At 35.4% G+C, this 22,356-nt stretch overlaps 2 protein-coding genes and 5 non-coding genes across 7 annotated transcripts in view; 1 reads left to right on the forward strand and 6 right to left on the reverse strand.

The window, feature by feature from the left end:
* Positions 1–2,047: 2,047 nt before the first annotated feature.
* Positions 2,048–4,456, reverse strand: LOC136808256 (large ribosomal subunit protein uL1-like). Its single transcript, XM_067064798.1, has 4 exons — positions 4,373–4,456; positions 3,944–4,248; positions 2,536–2,708; positions 2,048–2,259 (listed from the first exon to the last, which is right to left on the reverse strand). Exons 1-4 carry the CDS (start codon positions 4,375–4,377, stop codon positions 2,089–2,091), a joined length of 654 nt encoding a protein of 217 aa, XP_066920899.1. The 5' UTR covers positions 4,378–4,456; the 3' UTR covers positions 2,048–2,088.
* Positions 2,807–2,880, reverse strand: LOC136808276 (small nucleolar RNA SNORD24). Its single transcript, XR_010846853.1, has one exon. It is a non-coding gene; the product is annotated as a small nucleolar RNA SNORD24 (small nucleolar RNA).
* On the reverse strand, positions 2,947–3,018 carry LOC136808277 (small nucleolar RNA SNORD24). Its single transcript, XR_010846854.1, has one exon. It is a non-coding gene; the product is annotated as a small nucleolar RNA SNORD24 (small nucleolar RNA).
* LOC136808278 (small nucleolar RNA SNORD18) lies at positions 3,071–3,138 on the reverse strand. The gene has a single exon (XR_010846855.1). It is a non-coding gene; the product is annotated as a small nucleolar RNA SNORD18 (small nucleolar RNA).
* LOC136808280 (small nucleolar RNA SNORD18) lies at positions 3,613–3,680 on the reverse strand. The gene has a single exon (XR_010846857.1). It is a non-coding gene; the product is annotated as a small nucleolar RNA SNORD18 (small nucleolar RNA).
* LOC136808279 (small nucleolar RNA SNORD18) lies at positions 3,842–3,909 on the reverse strand. Its single transcript, XR_010846856.1, has one exon. It is a non-coding gene; the product is annotated as a small nucleolar RNA SNORD18 (small nucleolar RNA).
* A 238-nt stretch (positions 4,457–4,694) lies between the features above and the next one.
* The window catches only part of LOC136808250 (nuclear pore complex protein Nup205-like), a 61,052-nt gene continuing 43,390 nt past the window's right edge, over positions 4,695–22,356 (forward strand). Inside the window, exons 1-15 of the mRNA XM_067064790.1 lie at positions 4,695–4,777; positions 10,714–10,850; positions 10,957–11,155; positions 12,962–13,132; positions 13,307–13,654; positions 14,228–14,505; positions 14,959–15,021; positions 15,222–15,338; positions 15,574–15,708; positions 16,061–16,292; positions 17,431–17,528; positions 18,070–18,252; positions 18,396–18,650; positions 19,057–19,156; positions 19,471–19,611. Of these exons, the coding sequence (XP_066920891.1) occupies positions 4,759–4,777; positions 10,714–10,850; positions 10,957–11,155; positions 12,962–13,132; positions 13,307–13,654; positions 14,228–14,505; positions 14,959–15,021; positions 15,222–15,338; positions 15,574–15,708; positions 16,061–16,292; positions 17,431–17,528; positions 18,070–18,252; positions 18,396–18,650; positions 19,057–19,156; positions 19,471–19,611 (2,476 nt within the window). The 5' untranslated portion in view covers positions 4,695–4,758. The remainder of the gene's footprint in view (positions 4,778–10,713; positions 10,851–10,956; positions 11,156–12,961; positions 13,133–13,306; positions 13,655–14,227; positions 14,506–14,958; positions 15,022–15,221; positions 15,339–15,573; positions 15,709–16,060; positions 16,293–17,430; positions 17,529–18,069; positions 18,253–18,395; positions 18,651–19,056; positions 19,157–19,470; positions 19,612–22,356) is intronic.

Genomic DNA, 22,356 nt, shown 5'->3' on the forward strand with positions numbered 1-22,356 from the left:
TTTGATTTCTGATTTTTCCAAATCTTAGTTAAACAGATCATACTAAAGCCTAAACATAAACTAAATCCTGTGGCCACAGCCACAATTTCCTGAGCTTATCACACTACCTAAGGATGCTCAATTTCCCTAATACCTTATCGGGGAAAAAATGTCGAGGAAAAGTGACGAAAATTTTGAGGGGGTGACGAAAAGCCCAATGTGAGACTAAATGCTGAATGGACCTACTTTAATGGGATAAAATTTCGCGGTTGGGCCTATCCGGGAAATTCAAAAATTTCTCGGGTGACACTATTTTCACGATTTGTATCTTTATACTGTCAAATCATGTTATTTTTTAAATCTATCGATGGCTTTATGGGCAGCTTCCCCCATAAGTTTGGAGTATTGTGCTTATTATGTGAAGTTTTTTTTAATTTTCATGACAATGTTATGAGTGTGATCATTTACGTGGGTCCAAAAAAAAAACCCGTGGGTCCAAAAGAGAAACCCGTGGGTCCGAAAAAAAAACCCGTGGGTCCAAAAAAGAAATCCAGTGAGTCCAAAAAAAAAAATCCAACTATGTGGATTTCATTGGTTGCTTTGATTCCGGAAAAGTAAATGTCTAGAAACATCCTATTGTTTGCTTGTGTGTTTTAAACTGCGGGTCGGTTTTAGATATGGTCTGCGGCAAATTAAGGCCTGTCCAGATTTCCACTTGTCATAGCATATCACTTCACACATCGAAAGAAGCGTATTTGAGTGTAGATCACTGGAATTGCTGTGCCATAATTAATTTTAATCAAACGCCAAGGTTATATATTATATTTCAATACACGTATTTTTTTTTATAAGAAACTAGTTTAACCAAGCAGCCTCAATGTTTCTTAAGAGATCGGCCTCTTTAGCCTTAAATGTTTCTTACATGTTTCTAAACTTTTTGACATAATTAGCCTTGATTGGAAGGTTCTTATAAAAAGCCGAATTAAAAAATGTTATTTTCTCATTCTCAGCATTTAGTTTTTAGGCATTCTGAGCCTAATGTTTCTTAAAAAAAAAACGTTTTACTTGATAAAAATGTAATGTCTTTTCATTCATCTTAAATATTTCCACGAATATACCCAAAATAATCATCTTATTCCCAAAGCAACCAAACAGTTGTTTGCTTCCGATGATAAATCAGAATAGAACAAAAGGCATTGACTCTCCATCTATATTTTTATTACCTTCATGATGCAAGTAACCATTCAAAAAGTATTTATTTGACATATATTGAGTTTTGATTAGAAATTTTGAGGCCCTTCCAAATTTCAATTGGAATTTAATTTCGCGGGTTTTGGCGGATGACACCCAAATCCGCGAAAGTTTATCCCATTAAAGTACCTGATGATGAAAGTTAGTGGGCAGAGAGAAAATGGTGGGCATTGATATCAATAATGTTTTGGTGCGAATTCAAAACGTAGAAATATAAAAGAAAAAGTTCAATAGTAGGGTGAAGTTTGTAAAATAGCTAGATTTTTTTCGTCAAAGCACTATACTTTTGGCTGAACTTTGCTTTTTGATAATTTTTTTATGACGCTGAGTCCAAGACTAGGAGCGTCTGACAGGCCGCCATTTTAAGAAAAAATGTTAAAAATCCAAAAAACAATAAAACTACTTGGAGTTAAAAAGATATAATCAAAATATGAGAAACAAACATCAATAACAGATTTGCAATCCTTAATTCTCAAATAAAAACAATGCTTCATACTGTTTTTACCTTCCAAAAACAATCAAACCTTAGATTTCCAAAAACGTTTGACAAGTGCTTTGACTAAAAAATAGAGCGACCTAAACAGAAAAAAAAGGAACACTAAATCCCCCCTCTCTTACAATGTAAATCTGCAAAAACGGCAATTTCCGGTATTTTCGGCCGGAAAAATGTTTTCCCCCAAAATTTGAATCAGGCACATTTTGGGCATTGGTAATACATAAAAGCAAAAAACCAATGATAAAACCTCGAAGAAAATGCCAAAAAAAGTTTTTCAGGCATATTTCTGGGATTTTCGGGGAGTAATCAAGAACAGAAAACTTTAAATTTGATTTTTTAAATTTATTATACAGCCAATTGATTTAGTACAATCTGTGGGGTTTTCCCATAGTACTCTTGACGTGGAGAGATCGAACGTTTTGCCAGTTTTTCTTCAGAAGAGAAACCAAAAAGTTGACAGCCAAGAAGATGTTTTGAGCCATTTCGTCATCTGACATTTCTACATGGCCGACAGCAACAGCCAAACACAAGACCTAAATAGTTTAAATTATGTAATAATCTTTATAGTGGTACAGTGCGACATTCCAAAAACCACTGCACAATAAAAGATCATTTCAAAACAAATTCAACAGGAAATAATTTTTTTGCTATAGATTAGTGATATGGGTTAAAGCTCGTAGATTAGAAGAAATACAGAAACATCTCAAGTTTTAAGACTCCAGATGAAAGAGTCCGGCAAATGCCTTCCAGTTGCTTGGCCTTACAATCATGCACTGAAGCTAGATATGCCAAGGTCCTGGTAACCTTACCTTCTTCATTTGGAATTTGATGGTGGATTTCATTTCATTGATTTTGTCTGTCAATTTTTCAGTATGGGTGACCATAGTTGGAAATTTACCAGCTTTGTTTAATCCTGGACCCAGAAGCCTTGGGATTTGTTTGATCAGAGTGTCAGATGCAACAAAACCATCATATTTTTTGGCTGTAAAATAGAAACCAATATTCCGGCATTATCATCACAAAACAAGCAGTCCAGCATAGAGAATTGAAAGAGGATTAAGCATAAAATGTTAAGATTGCCTTCTCAGAGATCTTGGTGGTTAATCGTCATCCAAGCTGTCGAGAGTAGCAAATATAAGATAACATCATCGAAGGCAACAAAGATCAATAAAGTGAATATAAAGGTTAGGTCAAAGAGGAAAGAATTTGTTACAAGTCACATTCTCAGAGATCTTGGTGGGTACTCGTCATCCAATCAGTCGAGAGTAGCAAATATAATTACATCAATGAATGCCTTTTATTGTAAACTTATTGAATAGTAAAATAAACATAATGACTTGAATAGTTGTCAGAACTTCAGTGTTATCAAGTAGATCAAAAACACGGACCGAAGTAAGAACTCATCATATATACATTCCAAGTAGCTAGTATAATAGTCAAACGTGCGCAACGCACTAGGCTCAACTTCAGTGGCTTCAAACTATTCATAGGCCCAATTTTAGACCCCCAGATATTCACCCATGGAACAAGTGTGCAAAATTTCAGCCCATTTGAACAATTTTTGAAGTCTCCAGCCTTGTTTGGCGAAAAACTTGTCCCCAGGCCCCAAAAATCAAAATTTTTGAAAAATGAAAAAAACACCCCCAGATATTCACCCAAGGTGCAAAATTTCAGGCTGCCCCAGGGTTTTCAGAAGGACATACAGACATTGTCAGTCAGATTCTAGCTCAATTGAAGTTGAGAATACAACATCCTAATTATACAAACATTATCAATATTTATCAGAACTTCAGTGTTATCATATAGATCAAAAACACGGGAAGTGATAGTCATCATAAATATCAATTTCCATCATACAAATTTTTTGACAAACATTTCAATTGTGTACCGTCAGAACTTCAGTGTTATCATATAGATCAAAAACACGGACCGAAGTGAGAACTCATCATATATACATTCCAAGTAGCTAGTATAATACATCCTAATTATGCAAACATTATCTAATATTTATCAGAACTTCAGTGTTATCATATAGATAAAAAACACGGGAAGTGATAGTCATCATAAATATTAATTTCCATCATACAAATCTTTTGAAAAATAATTCAATCGTGTACCGTCAGAACTTCAGTGTTATCATATAGATCAAAAACACGGACCGAAGTGGTAACTCATCATTGGTACATTAAGTATCTTCAGAGACAACCAAGAACTTACCAAGCTTTTTGACAAGTTTCTTATCCTTGTTCAACTTCTTGAGAGCTTCCACATCCATCCATGGAAGTCCGCTAGCTTTAGCTTGATCACAGTGAGATTCATCTCCCAAAACGCAAATGTTTAATTTTGGTCGAGGAATGTTCTTCAATTTGACAGTTCCAGAGAAACGCTTGTCCTTCTGTGGATCGTAGTTCTTCAATCCAATTTGAAGCTCAACAGTTTCAGTAAACTTGCGTTTCTTATCAGTGGATCCGGTGCGGATTGCAGTTACGCATTCGTATAGGGCTTCACGAGTGATTTTTGACCTAAAATAAAGGTGAAATTGTAAAGTAAGATGTCAGGGCTTGTTAACTAGGACTGTTCTGAAGGGTTGAGGGCTCGATTCAGAAGGATAATGCAAGAATAAAACCAGAAGTTTTTTGTACTCACGTCATCTTGGCTGTTTCTCTGTGTACGTCTTGGCCGAAAGGATTCTTGAAAATTTATTCTACAGATTTGTAGGCTCCGATGAATAATTTGCAGAACGAAAACTGTGGCGGCGACAAGAGACGCAAGAGGGGCGGTCAGACAAATAAAATACTCAATACATAAAAGGCAAGCTCCTTGCATCTTTCAACTAGAAAATTTTGTCCAATTTGTAAATCAAAATTGAATTGTTTCTCATTTCCTTTTTATTGTGAAAACAGTGAACCGACTGGTGAAAATTAATAAAGAAATAGTTTTTGATATTTTCCGCCCATTTTTGTGTTCATATCGCTGTGCTCTTATCAAGAGCGATCGAATACGACTTGTTGTTAGTCTAGCAAAAATTAAAGATGGCGACGGCGGATGGCGGTAAGTTCACGTGAAAAAATTTTTTTTTCGACCAGTCTACGTCCTATTTGCTTTTATCTTTTCTTTGCCTTTCAGTCGTGTTCCAATGTAGTATACTAAGACGTTACCATATATTTTTTAGTATAATGACACATCTTTTTAACGTCCACTTGACGCAAACCAGTCAGGAGGTTAAAAAATTGTTTGTTAGTTTTTTAGAAAAACCGTGTGTTACGACCACTGACCTTTATATACCCTGGACCAAGCAATATCTGCCATCTTTGATTTGAGTTTTTTTGGAATTGGTACCCGAGGAGAAGCCATTGCAGTGTTAAAAATTAACGTCTAACGCCGCTACATCATCAAAAGAATTTGAGGAAAAGTAGTCGACCTAACGCTCTCGATGCATTTACACCACCGCTATCGAGTAGTGCCGCCATTTAGGGTACCAATTTTCAAAAAACTCTGATCAAAGATTTTGCTTGGCTGGGATTGAGAAGCTTGGTCCAGGGTATATAAAGGTCAGTGGTTACAACCCTGCCAGTATGGATTTCGTGTCTAACAGTTAGTCACACTAGGAAATCTAGCTTTCAGAAAAAACAACATCAGTCATCTACAGGATGCATTTGCACAACAAGGGTGAGAGTTACCTGAATCAAGTTCGCAAGACAATTAATTAAAACTTGAAAGTTTAAAACAAAATAAAACGTGCAGCAGCCAAAATCAACCAACCAAAATTTGTCATTCAATTCCCGAGACAGTGCTTTGATTTTTATGGCCTTGTTTATACGCTAAAGTAAAAATACAGCCTATCCGGTGGTGCGCGGATCTAGGTGGGTTCCGCCTCCCCCGTAGATCTTTTTCTTGGGAAGTTGATCTTCAAATTAGTTTTCAAGGTTGGCTTGGCTCAAATTTTTTCATCTATGGCTCAAATTTTAGGCAATTTCTCCAAGTTTTTGAAAATGTTAATCTTATTAAAAAGCGCCGGGTTATTTTTTGATGAATCCCTTTAGAAGTTTTGCGCCGCATTTTTTTGCTTAAGAGTAAGTAAACGATATAGTGCTTTCGCAGCATTAATCTTTGATACACATTTTGGCGGGACGCTAGTGTTTCTAACTGACTAACGCCGAAGTTCTTCGACGTACAACTGAAACGTTTTTGGCGCATTGGCGTAAGGGTACTTACAAAGATTGTTTGATTTTCAGTTGGCGTAAAGTAATAATTCCAGCTCGGCGTGAATGACTCCATAATCCATCGATTTTTAGCTTCCGTTTGGCTAAATTTGCTTTCGCTCGCTTGCGCTCGCGTCAATTTATTAATTATGTTGGCGCATGCGCCTCTTTTCCCATCTTGCACCCTTATTGGAAAATTGAATGTTGGTACAAAAGAAATTTTGCTTGGCGTGAGGCTTGCTGCACGGAGAAATATCTTCGGCGTGAGATTTCGTGGAATCCATACTGGCTGCCGATTCACCGGACATTCTGGTGTTGTTTGTATCTAGCAGTTCTTATGTTTTGGAGGACTACAATTTTTGAAATCTAGTGATAGATTTTAGTTTCAATCAGGCGTCTGTGTAAAGACTACCGTAGAATCGTCTAATATCGACATGCGTCTTCTAAAGTCGACACCGGATCTGTAAAATAATCAAAACAAACCTTGAATGAAATTCTTGGTATCATTCTTATCAAACAAGTTCATCCATCAAACTAGAAGTTCAATAAACATTGCAATCCTTTCAATTAAAAAAACAGCCAAATTATAAGCAGTTTTACACAGCACACGAAACGCATGCAAACTTCATCCTCGTAACTTTCCCGTGTCCATCATTGAAATTTTACAACTTTATTACGCTTCAAGTCACGTGATGAAAATAATTCGCACGCTTAGCCTGGTTTCCCCTTCCTTATTTATCAAAAACACACGCTCTAGGCGCTAAGAGGCCGCACGCCGTGATGGCCAGTATGGCGGTCACATTAAATTCATAAGGAAACCGGGTTCTTTTTATTATTTTCGGTTCACGGTAAAAAGGTCTACTAAAAAATTCCTCGCGTGCAAAATGTTGTTTTGATTTGGATATCTTCGTTCCGTTGAATGAAAGCATGCTATAATTAGTTTTTAGCGACTACATCGTTAAAGTTTTCTTTTCGAAAAAACCCACTTCACGTTTCTTACATTTCAACAATCTGTGACGTGATAGGGAGAATACAATTTAGTGATTGATTGATAACTTTGGTATGTATTTGTTTATGTTTTATTTTTTATTTCGAAGACTAGCCTACAGCTATGTCAAAATAACAAGACGCATGTCGATATTAAACGACTCTACGGTACGCACAGGCGTTACTAAATGTTATATATAGTCTGAATTAGGATCCTAACCTAAGAATGATGTAAGAATATTTTAGGATGATTTTCCCTAAAACTTTAAGAATGTCCATGATGAAAGGGATCTTTCAAAACGTACGTTCCTCCAAATTTCCTTATTTTCAGACCCCTCCCTCCCCCTTGTTCGTCAGCGTTCATTTTAAAGTGCCCCCTCCCATTTGTACGTTCGTTTTTTTTTCTCAAAATTTTTACCCCCTCCCATTTAGACAATGTAAATTCAAAGAAAATTATCTAAATCTAAAGTTACATAATAATCGCTGAACAATTAAAACATACACCTGCATACACAATTATTTAGGGAAGTAACGATTGTGTTTCGGTTTTATCAATGGAAAGAAAAAGAGTGATTGTGAGAATAGATTTTCACAGAGGAGTTAAAAAAAGTCACCCTTGTGTTACAAGTACCCCCCCCCCCCTGAAAAGGGAACGTACCTTAAGGGGATTAATTTTCATGAGGACTTATTTTCGCGAGGCAATTTTTTTTCAAAAAATTATTTAATTTTAAACTTGGTTCTCGCCAAAAAAGTTGCCTTTTAAGGTATTTCCTATACCAATCAGAACAGAGAAAACACGGGGGTGTCATGAGATAAAGGAGACGTTCATAAGACATTTAATGTTTTTTACAAGAAAAGAAAAGAAACAAAATCGCATTCAAAACAAATTTTTCATGGAAATTATCAATATGCAAAATTCTCTCAGAATATGTACCTATACAGTAAATCAAGCAATATCAACCAGTAAAATATAACGAATGTTTATTTATAAAATGCGCAAAGATTTAATCTTCTTTGCAAGTTTTTTCTTGTTTCTTTAATCACGACTTGTTTGCCAAGAACTTTTTGCACCTTGTTGCATTGTGAACAAGTTAGATCCTGTGTTTTCTTCTTTTCGAAAAACTAAGCTTTGGAAAACACAAAGTTTCACCTTTCTCGCCAGAGTTCCTTGGTTGTAATTACTTCAGATTACTTAGCTAAAATATCCAGCTTTTCGAGACTTTAGAAAACAGTGCTCGTGACCACGCATTAGCGATATTCATTTTAAGAAAAGGCTGTGCGCACCAGACAATCCGGTGTAGCCTGGTGCGCACTTTTGAAAATCCATTTCATGAATCCAAATAAATAAAAGTATTCATCTAAAGTGAAGATTACATTTCAAAATAAAACAATTTCCAAACCAACCTAAAGTCAGCGTCTGCCAACTAAAAATTTCTCTGCGGGGTCACTGGCAAGGAGTTACGACTTCAGACTTTAGATTCCAATTCTTGTATAGGCTGCAACTACACTGCCAAATGATCTGTACTACAAATACTTCCAAATGGGTCCATAAGTTAAGAAAATGAAATTATCATCTAGCAAGGGGGTTTTGTTTTTAAAAACAAACTTCAAAATAAAATTGTTAATGAACTTGTTACTTAAAATATCACTTACTTACATAATTTATTTATGATATAACACCCCTTTCTTAAATAAATGGACTCTTAGTCTTTTAAAGTCTTTTATGTTTGCCGCAAGAAGGGAGAAAAATTTAATTTGACCCCCGGTTTTTTCTCTCTTTTTCTAACTATTTCCCGCGTGTTAGTGTAGACACAACTTTAATCCGGGGAAATGAAGCGTTTTCATTGGTCTTGGCAGAAATTAGTAAAAAACGAAAAATCCTAATTTTTGCTGACGTAATCAGAATTTTGAAAAAGTTTTTCTTTTAAAATATCGACTTTAGTAGGATACATCTTTGGTGAAAGTTTGAAGACAATTGGATAAACGATCCTTGAGAAATTCAATTTTTAGTTTTGATGACGTCATCGATTATGACGTAATAATCAGTTTTGCGGTTTTTCGCGAAAATCAGCGAAAAAACAATTAGGTTACACATCAGGTTAGAAACTACATCATAGTACCCTTCATGTTCAGTCATTTGTTTGGTTGTTTTCTGCCGGCTAATGCGATTTAAAAATTATGGTAATTTTAAGACATGCCATAACTTACCCGAGCCATAGCGTCATATTAGCGTCATATCATAAAATATACCGAAAATCAATGAAAACCTTTCCTTTCTTAGCGACTCCAGAAGTCAGGCAACTTTCGTTGACGTCAAACCAAATGTTTCATTTTTCCATGAACCCTTCAAACTTTTTTTCTATGTTTTATAAATATACAGAATTCTCCCTCCAAATTTCAGGTCTCTAGCTACATTAGAAAAAGAGATATGCAAAATTAAAAAGAACCATGACTGGGAAATATCTTTTTTTTCTTTTTTGACACATTTTTCGAATTTTTCCAAGCTATTTTCCTAACCTTTTTTTTACATTTTTAGTCAAATTTTTGACACTAAAATTTGAATATCTTTACAACCACTTATCCTCTAGAGGCCTATGACCCCTCATTTTCTTTCTTTTTCAAAGTTCTACAAGATAGGATAGGTTTTGAAAAAAAAATTAAAATTTGAAAAATCTTCTGGAGTTGCTATTCAAGTATTGATGTTCCACTGCCAGAGAAGTTTCTTCCCTCTTCTGCTTGGTACATTTCGCTTTTTTTTCGAGTAGTGGTTTCGGTATATGACTTTTGCACAGTCTGGTTCCCGGACCCAGGGCTCGAAATAACGGTCGGACATCGGACATTGTCCGACCCAAATAGCTTCATGTCCAATCCAAAAATCATAATTTTCAAGCTAAAGCAACCCTGATTGGACATTTTGTCCGACCCACTTGAAATCGTTATTTCGAGCCTTGCGGACCCGCACAAGTTATGACTCTGGAAAAAAAAGCCCCAAACTTTTAAACATAGCATCTCCAGTATTTTACTATACTGGCTTATTTTCGATGCCGCCTTATTTTCGATGCCGTAAAAAAGAGAAGCGCAAGGATGTTTTGTTGAATCTTGAATATGAACAGGGGAACAGGCTGCTAGTTGAACCAATCAAAGCAGCACAATTTCAAAACAAATGGACTAGGTTATCAACCCTAACCCTAACTGATAATAACCCAATTGGTAGCCAATCTGATACGTAACCCAGCCCTGTGAATTCAGACAAAATCATATTGGCACATAAGTGCCGGCCAAAACCGGCCGATTTTGCCGACCTAGAGGTCATTTTAGGTCGGCAAAGCCGTCCTAAGTAGCTTGTTTAGGTCGGCAAAGACAATAAATTTCCTACAGTTAGTTTAACCATCCTTAATGATTGTGTTAATAAGTTTTATGTTTTATAATGAGAATGGAATGAGGCTCGATTATCATGTGTTATCAAATGATAACACAATTAGATTAACCTAACAAATAATATTTTTCCTCTTTTAGGTCGGCTTTGCCGACCCAAAACATTTCTTTTGTCGGCACGCCGACCTAGAGTGTAAATTACATCGGCAAATAAAAGCCGACTTCAGCTCAAGTTATGTCGGCTTTCAGGTCGGCATTGCCGAATGCCGACTTGGATTCACAGGGCTGCGTAACCACATCCAAAACACACCCATACCCAACCCTACCAGGGTGACTTTTTGTATATCTGATGAAATTTACAAAAAGCTTTCAAGAAACATTTTTTATTCATTTTTGCCTAATAAGTATTTCATTTTATTTTAGGCATGTGGATTCCTTTTAAAGATATCCTTTCAATCATTGAAACTGCTATAGTTCATCGGAAAAGTGAGGTTTATGCTGAATTAGATGAAATTCTTACAAAACACCGAGCAGTCTTTGTGAATTTGCTGAAAAACCCTGTAAGAATATTTACAATTGTATTTCTAATTCTAGAAAACTAAAACGGCTTTCTGTGTTTCTTGTTAATTTACAAAATCTGATTGTTTATTTTGTTTATTTATTTAGGGCAAAAATACAGCACAACGTGAACAAGTCAAAAAGTCGTCCACTGTTGGTTTGAAATTAAATGAAGAAAGCAACTCTATCACATTAAAAGAATCAACAATACACGATGTTCTTTTGCTCAGCAATGCTCTGAATTTAAATGAATTTTCATGCGTGGAGTTAATACTTGCAGCTGAGCTTCAATCTCCAAATTTCCCAGGTATTTCTTTTAGAAATGACAGTGCTGCAAATAGCGGTCGGTGACGTGTTATTACTGTCATTTTGTAGTTTCTACCAATCATTCTGTTCACTTTGTTTGGTTAAAATTCAAAGCTATGAGCTTACAGGCTTCTTTCGTAATTATTAATCACATTAATTACATTTCTTTAGTCCCTTTTTTTGAATTAAACTAAGTGTTCAACCAATCTTAGTATAGGGTCATTTCAGCTTGCTACGCACAGGGGGGGGGGTCAGTACTAAGTTGTGGGGGCCAGTGCCGGGTGGTGGTCTGATAAGGTAAGTAAAAAACAACTTAGTATATGGTATTAAGTGGTGGTCCTAATTGAAAAAAACATTATTGCAACTTTGTATCAAGGGACTAAATGGGTCTCAATACCAAATATGAGGCACCAAGCACTCAAAATCCTGAAAAATCACAAACAAATTATTTTTATAGGCAGTCTATATTTCTTACCATTCTTATTAGGATGTTTATGAAGTTTATTGTTTATTAAACTTTTGTTTTTTGTTTTCTTCTTGGTGTTATCATAGTGCAACACATCCTCACACTTATTTCTACCATATGTGTAGATATGTAAAAATCGTAAATCTACCATATATGTGTAGATATTAGAACCTGTAAATCTACTAATGTGTAGATATTGTAAATCTACCATATACGTGTAGATACGGTAAATGCTCTAACATAAAGACTTATGCGCATGCATAATTTATAAACCACACACAGTTAATTCCCGTGATAAACTATGAGGAATGAATCGCTAGGGGTGGTACAGTCACTTTCGGTCAGGGTTGTGGACAGCAAAATATTTCGTTTCGTTCTTTGATAGTTAGGGTTAGAGTTAGGGTTTGAAATATGCCGTTCTTTGATAGTTCGTTCTTTGATAGTTAGGGTTAAGGTTTTTCGTTCTTTTTGTCGCTTTTTAATAGTTATTTGTCATTCTTTTTAGATTGTCTGGATAGTATTTATACCTTAACTACTAATATGGTAGATTTATGGATTTTTACCTATCTGCACATGGTAGATTTACAATATCTACACATATAGTAGATTTACTGATTCTAATATCTACACATATGGTAGATTTACGATTTTTACATATCTACACATATGGTAGAAATAAGTGCGAGATTGGCCTGCATAGTAGGCCTGATTGTTGTAATTATCGTGCAAATTTGGAACAAAGCACCAAATTTGGACCAGACATGCCTAATACCCTGTGGATTGATATTAGAAGAGCGGCCCAGAAAAATTTTAAGGGTAGCCCTTATTTCTGGACCCCTTTATTGTAAACCTAGGGTAAAGCCCAAGAGCTCATTTTTTATGGAAATTTCAAACTCATTTTAGGCCAAAACCAATTATAGTACAGGGTACTTAACGGTGGTGTGTCATTTCTCAATGGTGATATCAAGATTGTACTGGGTACTAAGGGGTGGTATACCTATTTTAAGGGGTAAATTCAACTTAGTACCAGGGTACTAAGTGGTGGTGGTCTCAGATAAATTTCAAAAAACAAAAGTACAACTTTTCGGCACTGGTCCAGTACCACAACTTGGTACCCCCCCTGCTACGCACGAAAAATTACTGGCCAAATGAGATTTCCTTATTTGCAGCACTGAATGAAGTAAAAATTAAGTTGATTTGAGTAATTTCATATTATAAATCAGACAGTAGAAAAGTTGTGTTTAAAGATAAAGGCAATGATTTCACTATAATGGTCAAAGAAACTTTTCTCATTGACTATATTTTTTATTTGTTTTTCTAATCATTTGATTCTAATTTCAGGAATATCTGATCCTGCCATTTGTGCTTTACTTTATCATGATGGTCGACGTAGTATCTTAGCAGCACTCAAATTATTATTAACTGCTAGACCTGGTGTAACATGGACTTTGGAATTAGATGACAGAATTCTGGAACTTGTCACAAAGTTTACTGAAAATGTTATTTCTAATGGTAATTTTGTTACTTAAGTTGTTATCTCCTCTTACATTACCAGTGACTTAAAAGGTTAGTTTGAAAGATACACACTTTGGACCGACACTAAAGGTATCAAGGTACTCTGTATTTATTAAATTACAACGCGCTTGGTTTATTGCAATTTCTTTTTGTATTTATATTTCTCAACAGGTATTGTCTCAGTGATACTAAACCTCATGAAAGACTTGAGTCTACCAGAAGAATTGAAGAAGCTAGAAGATGCTCATGCACTATCTGACGGAAAACATAAAAATATGATCACAGAACTTATCACCGAACAGCAATTACTACTAGGAGATTGTTTATTTGCAACTGCATGTCAGCATCCTTTAGATAAAAGTGATTGTGAAAAACTGTTCAACCACTTGAAACTTATTGCACCAAACACTGCCGATGGATCATTGGATGCAGTCACAATGAGAGTTTTGTTTTCCTTGTTGGCTAATTTTAATTGTGATATTCTGGATTTGGCTGTGGAGAATATTGAAGATACACAATGTAAGATCCTTCTCAATCTTGTTTATATCAAAGGTTTTGTTTTGAATGAAAGGTCCGATGATATGCTGATATAGTAAAAACAAATGCGAGAAGATTAGAAAAAGGTTTTGAAAAAATGAAAATACATTGAATAAAAAATCGTTCCTCAAACATAGAGATTTTTACTGATACTCTTTCGAATGTTTTTATGTTTATAATAGATAGAACGTTTTCTATCTTATAATCAAAACATTCGTTTAAAAAAATTTGTTCGAAATCATCTTTACTATTTTTTTGTTTACAAGAGCAATAGAATGTGAGCTCACATCTCGAAACAACTTTCGATCTTTCACTTGTTTGCAGGATAACGTTGCGTAAAAAAGTAGCTTTAATTTATCTGACTCAGCATGAAGACACCGCCTAAAATAAGCTTCCCATAGAAAACCTTTAAGGGCTCGATTTTTCTCTTTAGCTAGCTTTTGAAATTTAGCTATTGAGAATATGCGACTACATGAATGAATCAAAAGGGGTATCAGTTATTGAAGCATTATCTGTTATTTTTTCATTTATCAATTATTTTATCCTCACTCATAGATCAACAATTACCATATTTCAAAGACAAAATTTATTTTACCTCAATGCACAAAACTTTACTCAGACCTGACGATAATCTTTGGCAAACTAGTGGCATAAAAGAAACAATCAAATTCTGCTGGTCAATATTTTTACGTACATGCTCCACACACCCGGATTTGTCAGATTTTGAAGAGATTTTTGAAGATGACGAAGAGATCATGAGTTCTGTGGTGGCTAATGGAGTCTTCCATTTTCTACGTAAAAGTGTCCTAGAAAGCAGTAAATTCTATAGTGAGGTGGGCTTTTTTTCTTTCTTAATCAGTTAATAAAGTGCTTCCAGTTCCACGTAATATGTAACCTTGTATTTTAAATGAGAATTTTTTGAATCTTTAGATTTACCAAGAGCTCTTTTTACATATTTTTCAAACAAAAGGTGAACTGTTTTTTGGAGGATAATCTTTGAAAACTACTTTTCATGTATTTTTTTTTGAAATATTTATGTATTTCAAGAAAATGATAGAATTTCTGTCCAGCTTTCTTTTATTAGGAGATTGGATGACAGTGCAGGTCTACTATGCATTTCGTCCTAATTGGGGCTTATCACTGTATAGCTGCACCCTGGTTGTAGTTCGAATTGCACAGTATATTTCATTGCCACCAAACTAATTGTGGTGCAGACAGAAAGAAGAAGTGGACAGAAGGAAAATTTCCAGGAACTCTCCAAGTCTATCTGTCCTTTTCATTTTCAGGAATATTTTGTGAAGATCATGCATTCATTCATCACATCATTGATTGTCAAATTCCCTATGAAGGTATTTTGATTTCTTGCCAATAGAAAAAAAAAATTTAAATGCTGTCTCTTTATCCTTTTACTTATAGGCTTGAACTTCTCGAGGTTTTGAATCATAGACTTTTTGGTATTTTTGTATGATTGTAGTAGTTTTTTTTCATACATACAATATGTCTATGGCTCTATAATAGTTTTAATCATCTTCAACCATTCTTTTTTAAGATCAAAGATTGGAGAAATAGTGGAGACGAGAATGCAAGGATTGTGGAAGCACACCTTTTTGAAGGAATGGAACCACCACGAGGTTTATCACATGACTTCAAAGATTTTATGGACCTTGTAAGTCAAATTAATTGTGAATTCAGCTCTAATGCTCATTGTCTGACCAGTGATATTTGGTTTGCCCTCTTTTTCCTTTCAATTCATGAATTGATTCAAAGAAAATCTTAAATTTTCAAGCTCCGACTTGTTTAATCTTATCTATTTGAAGGGACCTCATATTTCCCTTATCCACACACCTTATAAGAATTGGACTAATTGATTCTTTGACTATGTCCCAAATTTTCTTTTTTAGATAAGTTCTCTTTACAAGAGAGACACTCACGGATTGCATTTGAACTGTGAATATTGGATACCGCCAGAGCCTTTGGGTGGAGCATTTTCACCTCACCCTGTTAGAAAGCAGCAACAAGCACTTGACCAAAAGAAGGTAGGTTGTTTTGATTGTTTTCACTATTATGTTTACTAAACACGTGCAATAGTTAAACCTAAGTGATCTGTTTTCACCCCATTCTGAAGTCATACGGTTGCAAATAATAGCCTTTACCCGAACTCAAATTATTTGATCTTCTGTGGAGGAATGCAGAAAGATTTGACTTTTAGTAGGTGGAACCAACCCAGAAGGATAAAAAGTCATGTTGACGACCATTTGAAATAGCTAACTTTGTAACCGCCATTGTTATTCTAGGGTAATTATTTCGGATTACATGTGTCTCTCTCATTGGATACAGTAGATTATTTTGAAATTTTAAACATTTCGACCGTGGTTTTTTCCTCTTCAGCTTATGTTGAATAAATTCGTCAGATTGGCGGGCGACATTTTGATGCAAACACTGTACGTTTCCTACCTAAACATGTTGGCATCCCTTTCCAACAACGAGCAAGCTGCCACATATTGTTTTCGTTTGTTGTCACGCAACGAGAGGACTGGAAACTTGTCGTTGTCATGGGATCACTTTTTCAATTCTCTCAAACAATATTACATGAGTTTACGGAGTACACCAGATGCCCCAGGTTTGTACTACACCTTCTCATTTTGGAAATATTATTACAAGAACTTGTTCCTACCTGCAGTTCTTTCTCTCCCTTTTTGACTTGCATGGCAAATAGAGAATGGTTCGAGTTACGGAGAATATTTTACACGACTTAGTTTAAATTACAGAAAAAATAGAATAAGAGAGGTTCGAATCAGAGTATATGAACTTATGAAGTTATTTGAAAAGCCTGATTAGAAATTTTTTTCAGTTGAAAATTTTAAACGACACATCTTCTAGGATTTCCTTGATCGAGGGTTTATGGTTACAAAATCGGCTAAAAAACGTTTTTTTGGACTTCGGATCATTAATATTTTCTGATTTTTTGCATGAAAGTAGGGTACCATCATAGGTAAAAGATGGCTCAAGCAGATTTTTGCAAAAAAAATTTGTTGGCTCAAAAAACGCATGTTTATCTATAAGAATCACTATTAATAAGCATACATCAATGTTCTTAGTCAAATTACTCAATTTTTTTTTGCTTATGAGGGCTTACTTTTGAAGAATATGTGTGTTTAGACATGAAATTTTGGTTGCTTGGCGTGTTTTCATAGAAAAACTGGCCAAATTCGATATTTATTTATAAGCACGTTATCAATAATTAGGTATTAGCTTTTCTCGAGATTGGTTTTTTCATTCTTTATGATTTTTTGCACAAAGATACATAATTATAAGCCCTCGAATGTGACGGAGCTCGATTTTTGAAAAAAAAAATTTTGGGTAAATTTCAGCTAAAAACGGCTAAAAAAAGGTTTTTTTGGACTTTGTGAAATATTGGATCATTTTTTTTTTGCATGAAAGTAGGTAAAAGATGGCTCAAGCAGATTTTTGTTAAAAAAGAATTTTTCAGCTAAAAAAAACGCATCTTTATCTATAAGAATCACTATTAATAAGCATACATCAATGTTATTAGCCAAATTACTCAATTTTTTGATTAGATAGATGTTTTTTTGCTCACGAAGTCTTGAATATGAAAGCATATTTCAAGAGCATGAAATTTTGGTTTCTAAACGTTTTTATAAGAAACAAACGACTAATTTTAATAGATCGTCACTATTTGTGTTCTGAATGATGCAAAACCAGGTAGGTCCATAAAAGTATCACTTGTTCCATTTCAGATCATCGTTTACACATGCACAGACACCAGGAAATTTCACCAGAAGAGTTGGAAGGACTCGAAAGTGTGTTAAGCTTGATCAAATGTGTTGCTGAAAATGTAAGATACTACTACCATTTTCAAAGTCAATTTATGAGTAAACGATTTACTTGTCTAGTAAAGTGATTATAGTCATAAAGACTAAACTAAAAAAATATTATACAAGGTGTTTAACCCTTCAGACCCGAATGACGTCCATGAACGTCCAAAATGTGCTCATATACCGAGTCTCAGACTTAAGGCCATAGCTCCTGACCACTTGATTCGAAATGGCATAAACCGAATGCTTTTAGAAAGAGTATAGAAATACCTTTCCAATTCTACCAAAACCATTGTCTAACTCTCAAGATACAAGCTTTGACGCTACTTTAAAGTTTTGGGTTTCAAAAAAAAGTTTTAAATTTTGAGATTTTTCCAAAAAATGTCGCGCGCTGGAAAGGTTAAGTTGAGGTATAAACTTTATAAACACTTTTTATTTTCCAAGAAGTGTTTAAATGTTTAGTGGTATTTCACTTAACATATAGCCTGGTAAGGCATTGTTTCTTAATCACTTTTGGTTTGAAATTGTTTTTGTGTGTTACCGTTCCCTTCTTACTTACAGAATGAAAGTGTACGAATTGCATTTTGTGAGAATCAATCATGGCTTCCTGTTGCTTCTTTACTTGGGTTGGTGTGTTGTTCTGTACCACCCAGTCTTAAAGGACTTCTGTTGGAAACGCTTGCTGCATTTGCCAAATCACCGGAAGTTGCTGTTTCCCTATGGCATTCCCTAGAAGCTGCTCAGGTATTAGCCAATTTCTTTCTTTTTAAGAAATACAATATTTTTACGTTTGCTATTCTTCAAGATCAAATGCAAAACTGTCAGTACAAAATGTCTGGGATTTGTAAAAACATTTTCTTGGTGATTCTTGACTATTCTGTTTATAGGTTTTACAAACTATCGAAACAAACGGTCCAAAATCTGGAATAGCTGTCGAACTCCTCGAAATCGAATCACGTAACGAAGCATACCCACAAACTCTTGGTTTCACAAAACTTGTTGATATTTTGACCGATATTGCAGTACCAGCAACCCTTGGAGCGGGCTCCCGAATCCCTGGCTTTCATCCGTATCTGACGTTCTTAACGGAGAATGTCTTCTTGACTTTCAAAACGAGAGCTTATCAAGACACACGTGAAAAGGTAATTCGATTTTTTTGTGTAAAAACTAACTAACTGTTACAACACGTGAAAAATGGCTGAAAATATTTATTCTTAGAATTTTTAAAACTGATTTTGTTCATTGCGTTCGGCTTTTCCCAAAGGCCGTCACAAGCCTGAGATTTTTCTCGTTTGAACATCATTACTATTTACGCAAACACTTTGGATAGGGTTGTGTTCATTTCTTGAACAGCCTATATAAAAATCATCGTTTTCGAATTTGATAGATATTTCAAGCGGTATTTCACATTTAATGTAAAAGTCTGAAGAAGCCCTCAATGACCTGCATTTTAAAAATTGTTAAATGGTACCTGGCAGCCAACCTCGTCATTCTTTTAGGAATTTCGAAGAAAAATAATTGAAAAAGAAATGCTTTTTTTCGTTATAGTGGCGTGTAGGTTCGCAAGTTTTGAAAATTTTGTTGAAGATCTTGAAAGAATACAACCCACAACCTGATCATTTTACTGAACGATTCGTAGAAGTTCAAGGTAGGATCCGTTTTACATTTTTCACACTTATCGGCCAAAACGTTTTGAGATGGGTCAATGCTCGAGTGTTAAGGGGCATTAAAAGTAACCGTCACTAAGAAATTAGGCGATTTAACTTGAACCCAACCTTCTTTTAATCTGTTGCGGTGACAGATGAATTTCCATTTTATGTTTGTATCGCAGACAACAGTTTTTCTTAAAATTACAAGCTTCAATAGAAATAATTATTGGAAATGTCTATTATCGGAAATAATATTTCCGACCGAAAATAGACATTTCTTGTATAATTCAATTCCATTCCTTTATTTCTCAAGGTATCAATTTGGGAAAAGCGTCGAAACCATCTGGATTCCAGTTAATGTTGTGTCTATTGAACGATACCCCTGTCTTCAGGATGCTACTGTCAGTCATCGATGATGTGGCTCAACAACTCGAACGTTTTGTCATCAATGAAGGTCAGTTAAGTTGCATAATGTTTAAGACTCACTGTACTTGACACGCGGCGCTCTTAAGATCCGGGCCCACCCAGTACACAGAACTGTATAAAGATTCGGGCGATTTTATACGATCTCATACTTAATATGTTGTTAATGACTTTTATATTTCTTCCTCATTTCAAAATCAACACGTTTTCTCGATATCTCCATCATCTGAAAATTATAATATCCTTGAGTATTCTTATGTGATCGAAATAGAATCAATCGAATCTTCCAACCATAGAACACCAACAAAAACAAAACCTGGCTCGTTGGTACAATTAAGAAATGTATTGCTGTGTGAATTTCTTTGTTTTGATTAGTGTAATAAATCGGATAAATAATCATACAAGTGGTCACGCATATGAATGAGGAATAAGCGATTGCCATAGAATCGTTGAAAAATGCTGGCAAATTCCGTCCCCTGTATGCTTGTATTGATGTGAACAGGTACTGGATAATCAGTAGTGCTATTTGAATGTTTGTGTGGTAGCCTGTATCACACCATATTCGCTTTCGGTATGCAGTATGATCGAATTGTGCTGAGATTTGGATAGGATGTGTCATGAAAGTGTGTATTAAGATTGCTGAGTCGACAAAAATAATCACAAGAGATATAGAATATTGAACGAGAAGTGATTTCCTTTTCTCTTGCGAAGTAATAATGGTCTTTGCTTTGAACGCTGTCAGCATTTTGTGTGATTTACTTAGAATGATCGTCGATGGACAAACACAAAATAGAAGTATAGTTAATGGTTGGAAAAAGCAATTCCATTTTGTTGGTTTAACCATAAGCACAGCAGGGCTAACGATGAATAATAACAATACTAAAACTAAATGAAGTATGCTTATTTGGTAATCAGATGCTTTGACGGCTGGCGTCTGTCTATACCCAACGAATACGCAAATTATGATTATGGTTAGAATCGCTCCGATGATGCAGATAGATAATACAATCTTAGCTGCTTTATCTTTTAAGGCTATGTGAGTTACTATGTAAGGATCGTAACATTTAGTTCTGTCATCTGTGGCTAGCATCAAAGTGGAGCATTTTTCACAAGTAATATTATTCCCTTCATATGGTTTGTAGTAGGTTTGTTTGCACTGTCTACAAGACCATCCATAAGATTCATTCCACAGTTTGTTGTCATCCATTTTCTTTCCAAAATAAATTTCTCTCCCCTTGCTACATATTGGAGAGATACATTTCCTGCATAGGTAATCCGTTCCTATCTCTGGAATTCTTACTAGTTTCCAAGTTCCTCCCGGCAACATGGAAACGTAATAAAATTTCTTTCGAATGGAATTTTTCCTCCTAAACTGTCTCATCAACAAATTTTTAAATTTGTGAAAAGTCTGATATTTCAATACGCCAAACATGTTTCTTAAATAGACATCTAAAGCCATCCGAATTTGTAGATTGGTGAATTCTTCGGTGCAAATGAATGAGGTCCTGAAAACAGATGGGTTATTCGAAGTCGTATTAAATGTTTTGGCTAACGAATTAAGTATCTGTGAGAACTCCCAAGACGTGAATCCCAAGTTAAAATCTGTATTCAGTATATAGATCTCTCCCATGAATCGAACAGGAAGATATGTTAAATATACTTCGTAAAAATCAAAGAGTATAAATGTTTTCTTGTCATTATTTCTGCCATCTTGGCTATAGTTCGAAACTTTGAAGATCTGGACGCCTCTGCCGACCATATTCCTAACGACTTTGTCAGTCCATCAGTTGCTCTGCTGAACCAGCACCGTAAACATCTATCCGTAGCCCATCTCAACACCCAATCTATGGCATCTACCTTTACCGAATTCGAATCATACGTCTCAGAGCACCAATTCGACATCATCACAATGTCCGAGACCTGGTTGAAAGACAACAAGAACCTTTTATCGCACCTTGAAATAGATGGCTACGAAAAAGACTTTCGAAACCGAGATGCTAAACGTGGCGGTGGTGTCGGATACTACATCAAAACAGACATCAAACACAAAGCCCGTAAAGATATTGAATCCTTTGACACAACTATCGAACACCAGTGGATTGAATTGACTGGCAAGAACCGTCTCTCGAATGTCTTGATTGGCATTGTGTATCAGCCAAGCAGTAAACAAAATGAAAAACTTGAGTGGCTCAACAAATTCGAATCACTTGTTTCCCAAGCCGCAATTGTTCATCATGGTCCAATAATAATTACAGGTGACTTTAACATCGATTTACTTGTACCGTCACCAGCAAACGAAGCTTACCAGAACATACTGGGAACGCTCAATCTCAAACAACTTATAGCCCAACCAACACGAAATTCCAAAACTCTAATCGACCATGTTATCACAAACATTGACACCAAACTTATAGCGAGCGATGTTGTTTTATGTGACGAAATCTCAGACCACGATTCACCTTTTTGTATCCTCAAAATCAACAAACCTCGATATGAACCGCGGCACAAATACATTAGAGACGAACGAACTTTAGTACTCGCAGACTATATCAATGATTTTCAACAACTACCATTAAACATTGTGTATGCTTTCGATAACACCTCAGACAAAGTCAATGCACTTAATAAACTTATCACGGAGTGCATCGATCGTCACGCACCTGTACGTAAGATCAAACTCACCCGTCCTTCGTCCCCATGGATGAAAGATCTTGATGTCCGAGATTTACAACGGCAGAAAAATGAACTACGGCTAAATTTGAAAAATAACCGCAAC

The sequence above is a fragment of the Clytia hemisphaerica genome, unplaced genomic scaffold (assembly GCF_902728285.1).
Source record: "Clytia hemisphaerica strain Z4C2 unplaced genomic scaffold, Clytia hemisphaerica genome assembly, whole genome shotgun sequence".
Taxonomy (NCBI): domain Eukaryota; kingdom Metazoa; phylum Cnidaria; class Hydrozoa; order Leptothecata; family Clytiidae; genus Clytia; species Clytia hemisphaerica.